This window comes from Corvus hawaiiensis, chromosome 1 (genome assembly GCF_020740725.1).
Source record: "Corvus hawaiiensis isolate bCorHaw1 chromosome 1, bCorHaw1.pri.cur, whole genome shotgun sequence".
Classification (NCBI taxonomy): domain Eukaryota; kingdom Metazoa; phylum Chordata; class Aves; order Passeriformes; family Corvidae; genus Corvus; species Corvus hawaiiensis.
In genome coordinates this window covers 59,733,581-59,747,164 of record NC_063213.1, presented here as the reverse complement: position 1 = coordinate 59,747,164, position 13,584 = coordinate 59,733,581, and the positions used below count along the sequence as shown (strand labels likewise).

Here is a 13,584-nt window from a genome sequence, read left to right as displayed (position 1 = left end):
TCCTTATATGTTTCTGGTTTTCTGTCTCAAGGTTGCAGCAGAGAGTACAATCAGACATTTGGTTACCTGAAGAGCCCTGGCTGGCCTGGTCCTCACCCCAATAATATGGATTGTTCTATCATTCTTCGAGCTCCCCCAAATCACACAATATCTCTCTTTTTCCATTATTTCAGTTTGGAAGACAGCATCCAGTGTTCACGTGATTTCCTAGAGGTATCTTGCAAGTATACATATTTTGTGAGCCTGTGTAAAAATCTACTGAATTCAAAGGATATTAATAAGTTTGGATCAAGTCTGAGTTCAACTGACTGAATTAGGAACTAATTTATTGCTACAATTTTATGGTGAAAAATACTTAGATGTTATAGTAAGAGGTTAAACAATACACCCTAGTAAGTACAAACCCAGTGAATAAATAGTTTCATTATCAGCTAACTCATCTTTACCTGGCTCTTGTTGAGGTTACCCAGTTAACAAAGTCATCTGGAATAGCTTGTGTTTGATATTAACATCTATGCATGACCAGAAAGCCATAAATCTGAGTGGGTTTGTTACAGCAGTAGATTCCACCTGGTTGATATTTTTCTCTAGAAAGATTTTTTCCTAAAAAAGCAATTAAAAAAAAAAAACAAAAACAAACCTGAAACCAACAAGCTCTAGTGACAACTGTAAGATACTTGCAAAAGTACTTCGTGTCAATGAAAAGGGTATCTTCCTCCTACACAATCCTCACTCTTGCAGGTTTCCCTGTTCACTGGTCAGATAGCAAAACCCAGACGTCTGTGGCAAAATCATTATTTAGCTCTCCTTTCATATCCTCTTTACTGTCTCAAGAAATGGATCTAAGTACCAGCATTATTGGAGAACAGAAAAAAAATCAGATTAAATCTGAGCTATGTAATATGATCTGTGTCTTAATGTGACTGGGGAAAAGAGTAGTCTGCAGGGTGAAGAATCAATCTTTTCCTCTGGAATATTAACATTTCTTATGAAAAGCAAAACATGGGCTTGAATTGCATAAGGACATCTTAGCTACTAGTTAATTTTTTTCAGTCAGGAGATACACCACATTATAACACTTAGCTGCCTGTTTCTGATGATACTTGTTCTGTGCAATTACTTAGAAAACTCAGACCAGTTAATGGTCTCTTTTTCCTTCTACATAAGAATATGTGGTAGGAAAAAAAACAGTATTAAAATGACAGCTATAGTATGCATGCAAGTCACTACTTAGTTTGTGCTGTGTTTGTAACTGTGAAGAATTGTGCTGGTGTATAACTGGCATAGGAAGTTAATGTTGACAGTATTTTTTGTGTCTCCTGAAGGTCAGAAATGGGAGTGATGTGCAATCACCCCTACTTGGCAGGTTCTGTGGAAACACTGTGCCCAGTCCCATCTTCCCCCAAAACCATGTTGTCTACCTTCGTTTCAAGAGCGATTTTTCAGGGGCTCATGATGGATATGAAATTACTTGGACTTCATCATCAAGTGGTAAGGCTGTAGCTACAAAATAATGCTACATAGAAGGAAAATGCAGCAATGTGGAATTCAACTCTTTTTGGACCCTGCCTCATCACTACTTTAGACCTTCCCTAGCGCCCACAGTCCACCCTACTCAGTCACTGGAGAGATGTAGTTGCTTCTCAAGACCAGTGGGGCAAGATTCATTTCACGAGATGGAAGCAATTCCGTCTCCCTAATATAGACTTTAGAAACTTCAGATGATACAATCCACTTAAGATGAAGACCTCCTTCTTTCACTGAGGGGCTGGAAAATATCAGGAACATCTACCTTGGGATCTACAGAGTGGTGGTGGTGGTGGTGACTCACCTTGCTCCGATAGTCCAGTTGTGATATGCCCTAGAAGCTAGGCACAGCTAAGCCTGAAGAGGACAGGAAGTTGCCCCAAGAAAATAAACTACCTATAATGCTGTGTAGTGACTATGTCATGGACACATTCATGAATGGCTTATGAAATGGCAGTGAACAGCTGGGTAATAGTTTCTTCATGACATGGAGTTACTGGATGTAGAAAAGCTTGTGGCCAGATAAGAAGCACTGCAGAATAACCATACAGTACTTAGTGACCCAGTGATGGAAAGGCAGATAAAGCTCAGTGTAGGAAAGTGTCAACAAAGAATGTGGTCAAAAAAAAGACAATCCTAACTTTACTTGCAAAAATATGGGCACTGAGTTGACTTTAAGTACTCAACGAGAAGATCTTTGGGGTAAAATAGTTTCATGAAAACAAAAGTTCACTAAGCGTCAAATAGACTGGCATAGTGATAGAAATTATTGGGAAAGGAACAGAGAAGAAATAGACAGCCACTGTATAAATCCATAGTACACACACAAATTGAATCATGTGCACAGTTCTGGTCTCTTCCCCTTATAAAAAATCAGGATTAATAAAGGGCTCAAGATTAAAAAGGCTTCTGTATGAGGTATGCTGAGACTTTTTAAGCTGGTTAAGAAACTACTGAAGTCTATAAAATCGAGTGATATTGGATCATAAATAGTGATCACCTGTTCACTGACTTCTCCCATAGAAGAACTAGCAGCCATCATATAAAGCCAGGAGCTCATAGGTTCGAAACGAACTAAACAAACCAGTTCTTGATACAATATGCAGTTAAATTGTGGCACTCCTTCCCACAGCATGCTACAAATTTACATGGATTCAAGGGCTACACACACAAGTTCATGGAAGACATCTGATAAACATTATTAAGTAGAAAGATGCCATCTCCAGGAGCAGTAAGCTGAAAATTCTTGGAGACTGAGGTTAATCTGGGGCATGACCTGCACATTTTTTCTCTATAAACTTGCATTTTCCCCAGGTCATCTGCTTCTGCCCACTGTTGAAGATTGAATTTTGATAGAAATGGACTTTGATTTACTTAATATGACTAATTTCTCTGAGCTGTTCTCTATATTTTTCTATCCGATGAGGATTCACTACTTTTCATGCCTAAAAACAGTCACAGTGAATTCATCTCCAGTTGAGTAGCTGAGAACTGAACGGATTAAGGCACAGACTTAAAATTTCAGTTCCTGTTTCAAAGAATTTGGGGGGGAGGGGGTGTGGTTTTTAATATTCAGTGATGGTCTAATGTACATTGCATATTCTAGAGCCTCAGTTTTATCTCTTACTTATTAGTGTTCTTAGCCACATTAGTTGTCACAGCTCAGTCTCTGTTTTTCAGCACTACTACTAATACTGTACTAATGCACTACATCATGTATTACCCTGTGAAACTAAGCCTTCTAGGCCAACTAACAGTGTCTGCTTCCAGGATGCGGCGGAACATTATATGGCACCACTGGCTCATTTGCCAGTCCCCGGTACCCAGCAACTTACCACAGCAACACTGACTGCGAGTGGGCCATTACTGCGCCCCAGGGACGAATTGTCACAGTGAACTTTGATTTCATCAGCATCGATGACCCAGGGGATTGCAGCAGCAACTATCTGATCCTCTACAATGGGCCAGATGCCAGCCATCCCCCTGCCGGGCCCTACTGTGGCACGGTACGTATTGCTTTCCCTCTGTGACCCCAGAAGTGGTTAAAAGGAATTTTTACTGTTTCGTGTACAAGACCATTTCCCTAATTCTGGCAGGAGTTCCACATAGATGAGTGGAAGCGAGGCATAAGGCAGGTGTGGCACCTTAGAAGCCTTCCAACTCAGACCGTACAGTGACATCTAGTGGGAGGCATCAAACAAGTTTGCTCCGTACTTCGTTGTATTTGTGATTTAAATATTTGCAATAGCCTGAGGGAGAAATGCAGCAGCAGTAACTAGAACAGACCTGAGATCACTGTCAATCTATGGTCCAATTTGTGCCTCAGTTTTAACTCTCTGTCTCTTTCAAAGGATCTTGATGTTCTATAAAGCTTTTCATTTTTCTTGTCTTTCATTTTAGGATACAAACATTGCTCCATTTACTGCTACATCTCATCAAGTCTATATAAAATTTCATGCTGAATATGTGACTTTACCATCAGGATTCCAGTTAAGCTGGACGAGCTAAAACGCTGTTTATGAGAAATATATTACCATTCCATGCTATACTGAAGAGACTCTAGATCATAAAGGAGGTTTGAAGTCCAGTGATGATAATTGCAGCTGAAAGAAGGTCTTTTAAAAGTTACTGTAAATGTAGCTATTATGAATTTGGAATTCTGTCAAAAAACCCCTTGGTCTCCCATTGTACTGAAAATAAACTATTACCTACCCAACTGGGAAAAAGAGCTTTTGCAACATATTATTTATATTCTTCTACATAATTTCAAAGTTTCACAATTAATGCTATAAAAAGTGAATTACCCAGGATAAAACTTACACATTAAGTTAATAAGAGGACAGAAGACATGAAGCCATCTTTAATTAGTTCTCTAGAGTTACGTGGTTTTGTCCCAAGCATCTCTGAAAATATCAGCTTAAGTTTTATTCAAATTAGATCAAATCAGAATTTGCTAAAAAATGGTCCCTGTCCTACAACCACTTAAACAGATAACTGTGCTGAAGAACTTTCAGTAATACTGTGCATTGGGTATAAGAACCCAGCTGAATCAGTACTTGAGCATTCACTGAAGTTTAACAAAGCAAGGACATGATATGGTTCTAAATCTTAACCACATTAAGAAGTAATGTCAGGATCAGAGCCCTATGTTCAATATATTCAGATACCTGTAGTTATACTTGTTGAATTACATTTTCAAGCTTCAAAGTCTATTTTATGACTGAATATAAAATACTTTTGAGACTTTTAGTAACTATGTCACTCTTCTAGTCAAATTGTAGGCAACTACCTAGACATTTATGAAACAGATATAACTTTGGAATAGGGCAGACATAAAAATATCAATTGACCTTTGACTACAATTAGTTTTTCCCTTCCCCAGGCTAACATACATCGTACATAAAAGATGTTGTGGACAGGGTATACAGAGGACACTGATTCCCACCATGAAACATTTTTTGTCACAATCCAGAACAAATGACCAATTCATTTCCTGAATGTCAACTGTAATGGACAGACAAGAGAAATTTGGACAGCAGCAAAGGAACATGGCCTTATGAGAATTCTTCCTTCACAACTATTACAAGGAGTCACTCACAGTGAAAACAATTCCTTAATTTGATCATTCCAGTAATAATTGTGAAATTATATTAAAGTGTAAGTGGCAGTTTTAACAAAATCTAGGAACACTTTGAAGATTTCCCAGTGAATGCCGAAAAAGCCATCATTCCACAAACATACAAAACTTTATTACAGCTGAGCAAGCAGATACTCTGATTAAGATAAAATGTAGAAAAAACAAAGCAGACAAAAAGGACAAACTATAAAATACAACTCAAAATCCTCTGGTGGTAAGTTAGAAAAAGAGAAACCTGTGAAGTCCCACTGGCCAACAGAATGAGATGTAAGCCAGCATTTTATAATTGTCCAAGGATTAAGAAAAACTGAGTCTATGTACAGGTCCACTCAAACTGATGTGGTATTTGCAGTCAAAGGATGATGCAATCTTTGTCCATATGGTTTATTAAAACTCCCTACAGGTGACAGCAAGCAATAAAGAAACATCTGAACTGTCTGGACATAAAGCCACAAAATAAATTCTACAGACAGCAATGTGTAAGGAACTCCAGGTACTATCAAGCATGGATTGAGTGGTTTGCCTGCAGAGATAAGGAGGACTGTATTGGTCCCCTGTGGAACGCGGCATCACAGGCTTTATGAACGTCCATTGTGACTCTGACCTTCCTATGAGTCACCATGGATTTGGTGCAGTTGGTGCACCAAATCTGCAGTTGGCAGAGAATCCCCTCAAGTTCTGGATGCTGTCACTTGCTGCTGGGTGGCTGGACGTGGAAGCATCAGATTTTGGGCATGAATCAGCTTGGCAAGAATGTTGTCATTTTCTGCATTTCACCAGCCCGGAGCACAGCTCAGCTGGAAGCCACATGTGAAAGGGAAGGATATGTCCCTCCAAACAGCTCCCTGCCACTGCAGGGAGTGTTCTGTGGTACGTTCATTGCTCCTGCTAAAAGTGGATCAGCCCTGTCAGAAATGCGTTCTCAGGTTAAACCTCGGCCTTTTTGCAGGTGTGACAGAGCATAAAATGGCAAACAGAAACCTGCATGTGGTTTTAATGAATGAAGTTCATTAGTGGCTCTTCAAGGCTGGTGTCAGCTCCACCTCACACAGTTTAAGGACACCAAGCTGCCCGAGGACACGGCAGTCCCTGAGCTCACCGCACTGAGGCTGGTCTGCTGACTTAGGGACTGCTATGGAGATGTGCTCTGGGCACCTTCACATGCCTGAGGCCATTCTGGTAACACAACCTCTGCCCTTAGGATCTCATGGGGAACTCTGTTAAATTGGTGAGTTTGCTGAAATCTATACTTCAAAAAGACTGATTTCATGAAGAGAAAAAGCATGTTTCACCTCAAAGCAATTAAATGCTTTTGGACATTTTTTTATACAATAAATACTTGCTGCTGGCAAGATCTTCTGTTGTATCATCAAATTTAAAAAATCATTGGAATTCTGGAGAAGAAAAGACTAAAGAGCACTATGAATGGGAGGAAGAGAAATTTTTAAGGTTTTTTTTAAATCCAACAATAACTAACTAATGCTTGGCACATTTTTAAATGTTGGAAGTACTCAGTACCTATGCATAATTTTATTGACAAATGAGTAAAATGCATGAGGTTATTTAGAGAAAAAAAGAGGTCCAGCAGAGAATTTGTGCTCATGAAGACTGTTGAATGAAGCTACTGGTAAAAGGTTCAATTGATCTCGCCGAACTGACTCTCACCAAAAATAGTCGAAGTCTAAAATTAGAGTAAATTATCAAACCCATTCTTTAAAAAAAAAAGGAACAAAGGAATAAAGAAACAAAGTAACCTACTGCTGTCCTCTAATTTATATGAGGAGCGACAACAAAAATACCAACTGCAGAAGTATTAAAGTGGAGGTCCTTAAAGAAGAGAGCTGCTATTAAGCCATGTTTCTGTCTTGGAAGGTAAGAAGTAATTTAAAACACTTGCTTTAAAAGGAACCCACAGCACACACAAACAAGCAGAACAAATGATCTGGAAAGAATTATTCCATGGAACTTCTATGTGCTTTTTGCAGTGTACAATTCCAAAGAAAAAAAAATCTGTGTTTAATAAGAAATATAGCTTCATCTCACAACACTGCTTTTACGTCTGTGTACACTGCTATTTTATAATGTCATTGTTGTGAATGCTGCATGTCTGTATTGCAATAACTGCATGGCTACAACCTCCCTCTGTCAATTGCAAAGCACGGATAATGAATGTGCAGGTTTTCACTTTCTAGAGCCTGCATGGTTTTATGTTACATGTAAATCTTCTTCTGCTTGTTACTATAGATGTTTATTCTTATATAAAAGTAATTTTATTAGGCAGTTATATATAAATGGTAAGCCCTCCAAAGACCAGGATTTGAAGAATAAGCACTAAAATGTCTGTAACAACGTTTTTAATTGCCTTTCCCATGTAGCAAGACTGTTCTTTGGAAATGAGAAATAATACCACAATGAGATATTCCTAGGGTTATAGTTACTTGAAGTAAAGGAGACAGAAGATACACAGCTAAATGCCAGAAATCATGATGCTGGTCAATTTAAAACATTAGCTAATTTTAGTTAAATTTACAAAGCAATTTTGACTGAAAAACAGTTTTCAATTGGTTCATTAAGCAAAGGAGGAGGTGTCTCAGTTCCCCATAATAACACAGGATACGTGTCCTAGGCACCAGAATTAACAAATTTGGAGTAATTATTTTTTGTCAACTGCCAAACTAAAACTGGAGGATTATTTTTCAGTCCTAATTAAAATGAAATGCAACAAAAATTCATGGGATTAACTATATTGTTCCTAATACAAAACAACTGCAACAATACAGGTTTATTAATAAATGTATAAAACGGTTATTAAATGATAATAAAACCAGAGGCCAACTTCTAGGAGTTTGCTTATATAAGGAAATGATTGGAAAAATAAATATTGCCAGTTATCACACTTAGTGAGTGTAATGTTGATGGATACCTTTGTAGTAGCAGTGCCCAGCACTACACAACTGGTTTTGCAGGGGCGTGTTGCTGTTGTATGGTTTTGATGACACGCTATTCCTGCATTAATGTTGCCCATTATCACAGCTTTTCTTGGAGGGGGAAAGCAGGGATAGAAATAGAATAATAATGTAAAACAAAATTTCCTTGGTGAATAGAAGTACCTAGGACAGCGAAAGCAATGGAGCCATCAGAGCTGCTCCTCCCCTTGCTGATCCCCAGCGCAGTGAGAGGAGACAGCAGGAGGCAGGTCCAGCCGTCACTGCCCAGGCGGAGCAGGCTGGAGCACCACTGCAGGGGCAACTTCTCCCTCCTCTGACCAGCACAGGGAAAACTGCAGCTCTGCCACACAATCATGGCCATCCATCGACCTATAGTCACCTACTTTAGCCTGCAGTCCTAAGGACAGAAGGCATATGCCAGTCTCTGCAAAGAACTCAGGCATCTGCTCTACAAACATTTAAGCCAAGTGACGGATTTAGAACAGATCTGACAGATAGCAAAGATATTTTATAGTTGTTTCATAAGCAAAAATCAGTAGCTATAAGATACAGCAAGACCTAAATAGAAAAAGCTTCTACTGTGAGCTCAAGCACTGTACATGTGGGGAGGGCTCTACTGGCTGGTCCCTAGGCACGGGCTGACCAGTCTCCAGCTGGGGGTATAGAGGGAGCTAGGAATATCTGGGGCCAAAGGGGTTTTGGAATGACTGCATGTACTGGGAAGAGATGGGGGGATAAGAGGAGGGAGACTGGGTGACTGCAGTGACACAGACCCTCTGCAAGAAATGACTCTCCATGACTGCTGAAGGGACAATCTGAAAAATCAGTTTTCATGATCAAGAACCTTTGGACAGTGTGGCTTGTGTAGCTTCCTTCCCACATCTTCTCAGACAATTGGTACTCAGTGTCCAGGAGGCACTGTGAAACTCTAAAAGGAAGGCTTGACAGCAACTCCCCTTTGCCAAATTCAATGCAGACCTGACTGGGGTATGAATTCATGCTCAGACAAAAGGTTTGCTCAAGCAGGACCCAGAGAAGGTCACATAAAAGGTGTGAATAATAGATGAATTCTTTACACAACAACAGGATAATGAAATTACCTAGATGGCTGAAAAACCCCACAATCCTGATGAAAGGGAGTAATGAAAATATGTTTATTAAGTGGGGAGTAACTAAATACTTCTATGGTAGGGGTAGAATGTGAATATCTAGGCTACATGCAATGTATTGATCACTGCGTAAATGGGGCAGAGAGAAGAGAGGTGAGCTTCGCATTAGCCATGAAGACTGTTTTTTGGGTGTCTTATTAGAGTCACGTGTGCTGTTAATTGGAATAAGGAAGCAGGACCACACTTACAGACAACTAATCTGCAGGGGCCTTTGCTACCAAATGACACCTGCGATCATTTGCCATGAAAAAAGAGCAGCAGACATGTTAGCACTTAGGTCTTTGGGACAACTGACTGGTGGCAGTCAGGGCATTTTCTTAGACAAGAAAGGGATCCAGATTCATGTTTCTGCAGACAAAAAAAGAACTGTACATCACTGTCCTGTGTATCTGAGTGACAGTAGGTTCTGCTGAGAAATCCAGCTACAAGGAAGTTCTTCCAGTTGTATCTTGTAAGAAAGACCTGAAAGCAGACAGTAACTTCAGGAAGGTCTCAAGGTAGGAAACTCCAATTAGGAATAAACATGCTACAATTCTGCAGTCTGATATTAAATCCTTACATTCCAAAAAAAAGGAAAAGTTGAAGGCGTGCCTCCAGAAAGTTTTTTATTTGCTGGCTTAGGCAAATGTTCATCATCTTGGTTTCTGCGGATACCGTTTTTAGGCTACTAAGTAACACCATGGGGTGCATATGCAAAATTCAAAGCTGTGGTTCTCAATGGGTAGCTGGCTTTAGGTAATTTTATAGATTTAGTCATTAATTGCTCTGAACTTCCGCATCTGTTGAATGACAGTAAGTAGGAGCTTCTTAACTTCTATGGAAGAGGTTACACGCTTAACTAGATTCTGGGCAGTAAGGCTGTAACTCCAACGCCAAGGTCTGTCGAGGCCAGTTACAAGTGCTCAGAACACGGACCCAGCCTTGTGACCGGTATTGCTACTAGAGCCGACTAGAAAATCCATGAAGGCACCTGAAGAAAAGGAAACCGCTGGTTAAATGCACCGGGTTTTTTTGCTGTGGATTATTTTGGCGATTATGTGTTTTGTCTCCGGCAGCCTTTCCAAACCCGGAGCGCTCCGAGCGTCCCGGCCCGACCCCTCCAGGCCGCGCCGGCTCCGCCAGGCGCTGCTCCCGCCCCCGCCGGTCAGTGCGGGCGGGGCTGCGCTGCGCCTGCGCGCGGGGGCGAGCGGGGCGGGGCGGGGCGGGGCGGGGTTCCGCCGGGACCCGCCCGCTGTCCCGCCGTGGGATCCGCCCGCCGTCCCGCCGCTTCCCACCGGAGCGCCGTGCGGTGAGTGCCCTCGGGGCAGGGCCAGGCCGGGCCTGTCCTCCGCCCGGGCCGGGAGAGCCGCCGGCATCCCGGGCAGTGCTCCGCCGGCCTGGGGCGGGCGCGGCGGACAGGGCGGGGCGGGGCGGGGCGGGACGGGGCGGGGCCCCTCGGCGGCGCCGGACAGGGGGATTCGCTGCCCTCGGACCCCTCGGAGACGGGGCTGTCCCGGCGCTGTTCCGGTTGGAGCCCCCGGCGGGTTTCCCCCGCCGCCCGGCTCACGGTGTCCATTTCTGCCCCGCCTAGACCATGTCCAAGTCCCTGAAGAAGATCGTGGAGGAGAGCAGGGAGAAGAACCAGCCCGAGGTGGACATGTGCGACCGCGGCATCTCCAGCATGCTGGACGTGCCCGGCCTCTGTAGGTACCGGCGGCGGCGGGCGGGGAAAGCGCGGAAACTTCCTTATTTGTCCCGGGCGAGCAGGGCCGGCCCTGGGCGCGGGGTGTCCGGGCCGCCCCGCCCCGCCCCGCCCCGCTCCGGCCGCTGCCCCGGCCCTGCTGCGATGGTGCGGCCGCCCGGGACTCTTCGGTGCGGGGGTGGCCTTTGGGCATGGGGGGCTTAGTGAGAGATCCATGGGCTGAGCGAAACGCCCCGCATCAGGCTGCCGGCAGCACCGCAAGGAGCCGTGCGTGTGTCCAGGGGAGCCCCGCACCGGGGCTCAGCGTTCCCTGTCGTACTGCTGGCATTCTAGCACTTGACTGATGGGGAGACTTTCCCTCTTCTCCGTCGTGCTACTGAAACAAAAATCGCCAGCCACGTAGCATCCCCACTGGTTTTTGAAAGGGATAGGGTGACATCAGCCTGCAATTGCGCGTGGCTGGTCTCTGAAGGAGAGGACAGTAATACACAGATACAGCAACATCATGCTTTGGGTATTATACAGTTGCACATGCTTCCTGAACCATGGCAGGGTGCTGCTGTTGGTACGGTACATTTGCTGTAGTTAATTTACAGTAAATACAGCATACCAATAACAACATGCTGTTACAGTTCTGGAGAACACATAAACGAAGAGCAAGTCAGGTATCTTTGCCTTGCTAAAATGCACATGATGGTATGGCACAGCCAATACTCAGGGAGTTAAAGTTGTGACTGACTGTAGTGTGCCACAGGCTGAAATTTTTCTAAATGCGTGATGCAATGAGGGAAAAAAAGCAGAATTTCAACCAACCAATGTACTTAAAACTTGACTGTATCCTGGTTTAGCTCTTTACTTTGTTAAACTTGATAGCAGCCAGAAGCAAATGTACCTAACTCTTCTTACAAGAGAGATACGAACACAGGGAAGGGTATGGCTCCCTACCAATGCACCATTATCTGCAGTGTCAGGAGCACATCAAGGTGTCTTCAAGCACATCAATAAAGGATGAAGTCTTAAGTACAGTTTTGCAGAACTAGGTTCTGTACTTTAGTCTTCATGCTGTACTTACTCTTTTCCTGCTTCTGGGCGGTGCATGGAACTTTGGGAAGATGGTGGTGTAAGGACTATGTACGTGAGCTCACATATTAAATAGTCACTGCATTTTTATTGGATGAGCATTTATTTGAGACAAAGTAGTGTTTAGCTCACATTAATTAAAGATTAATTTTCAGAACTATACTTAGATCTGTCGAGTATATGGGGCAGCAACAGAGTACTGTTGCTTTTGTTAAGTAGACTTGGTGCCTTCTATCAGCACTAGACACATAATTAATTAACCAGCTTTGATCTTTCAGCATAGAGAAAGGATAATGTTGAAGCACATTGATAATCCTAAAAAAAAAAGCTTTTCTTGTACAAAGACTCTTCAGGATTTGTTGTTCAGGCAGGGCCAGGGACCGCAAGGTGGAACACTGTGGTCCCCAGATGTTCCCTGATACCAGGTTGCTAATTAAGCATCTGAAATGTCTTTGGCAGGGAGCTCCCTACATGGGGTATAGACTTGTGGTACCCTAGTTAGACTGCATCAGAGGGGTCTCTGCAGATACTCCTAGTACATGTTGTGTGACTTGATCTAGCATGGGGATTTGGGGCCTTCTTCAATTTGGGATGAAAGTTAGGGAAGGGGGAAATGATGGCTGATTTCTGTTAAACTAATTGCTTTTTCAGTTATTGTGGTCACTGACAGAGAACAGATAAGTCGTGTTTTTTGGGTTTGGGGTTTTTTTCTACCATGAAAGTATTTGCCTTCTGAAGAAGGAATACCTTCTGCCAAATAAAAAATAATGAATAGGTATTACTTTTGAATTTTTGGTAATGGTTTGAGGAAGTGTTAAACTTGTTGTTTTCAAACCCCTGTCATCTGACTCCAAATGGATGGTCTTTTCTAATGTAGATTGGGTGTTTGGGTTTTCTCTGGCTCTCAGAACTGGCATGTAAACTAAAGGAGACTGACCTGGTACCTTTCCTTCTCTGTGTTTTGCACACCTTTCCAGGACGGTGTTAAAGCTTGCCTTTTCAGCTATTTTTTTTTTTCCTGAAGTAAAAGATCATGAAGTAAAGATCTCTGTTAAAAGCAATCATGACTATTTATGTCCAGTGACTCTTCTTGCACAGGGTTTCATCTCTAAGGAGGGCCACCAGCAGATGTTGAGAGTTAAGGTAATTTAGATAACGATTGTAGGGAACGTTTTTGACTATTTGAGTTTTAAGGACTTAGTAGGTTGGAAGATATGCCTGAGTTACAGTGTTCAATAGCCCCTGATCAGGATTTTGTGTCATGTAATTATTTAGTGGTTGTGAATGACCCTACCAGAGGTGCCAAATATCCCCTAAAGGTAAGCTGGTCCCTACAGTCCTTACTCTTCAAGGACAGGACCAAGCCCTGTCTCACTGCACATTTGAGTACTTGCTGCAGAATGACTAGTGAGCTTGTATTTAAGCTTTCTTAAGTTAATTCACTTAGGGTTAATACAGGCACAAGGATTTGGAACAAGTATACCATGTAACATCTGTTCAGTGTGCCAGTCAATCCTTTTCCTTAGGTGTAGCCCTGTTCTT

At 42.6% G+C, this 13,584-nt stretch overlaps 2 protein-coding genes across 2 annotated transcripts in view; both read left to right on the top strand.

Moving 5' to 3' along the window:
- CUBN (cubilin) overlaps positions 1 to 4,284 on the top strand; it is a 143,627-nt gene extending 139,343 nt beyond the window's left edge. The window contains exons 64-67 of the mRNA XM_048306902.1: positions 32 to 213; positions 1,326 to 1,491; positions 3,298 to 3,533; positions 3,928 to 4,284. Of these exons, the coding sequence (XP_048162859.1) occupies positions 32 to 213; positions 1,326 to 1,491; positions 3,298 to 3,533; positions 3,928 to 4,035 (692 nt within the window). The 3' untranslated portion in view covers positions 4,036 to 4,284. The remainder of the gene's footprint in view (positions 1 to 31; positions 214 to 1,325; positions 1,492 to 3,297; positions 3,534 to 3,927) is intronic.
- Positions 4,285 to 10,487: 6,203 nt separating this feature from the next.
- RSU1 (Ras suppressor protein 1) overlaps positions 10,488 to 13,584 on the top strand; it is a 103,818-nt gene continuing 100,721 nt past the window's right edge. Inside the window, exons 1-2 of the mRNA XM_048306873.1 lie at positions 10,488 to 10,569; positions 10,852 to 10,963. Of these exons, the coding sequence (XP_048162830.1) occupies positions 10,855 to 10,963 (109 nt within the window). The 5' untranslated portion in view covers positions 10,488 to 10,569; positions 10,852 to 10,854. The remainder of the gene's footprint in view (positions 10,570 to 10,851; positions 10,964 to 13,584) is intronic.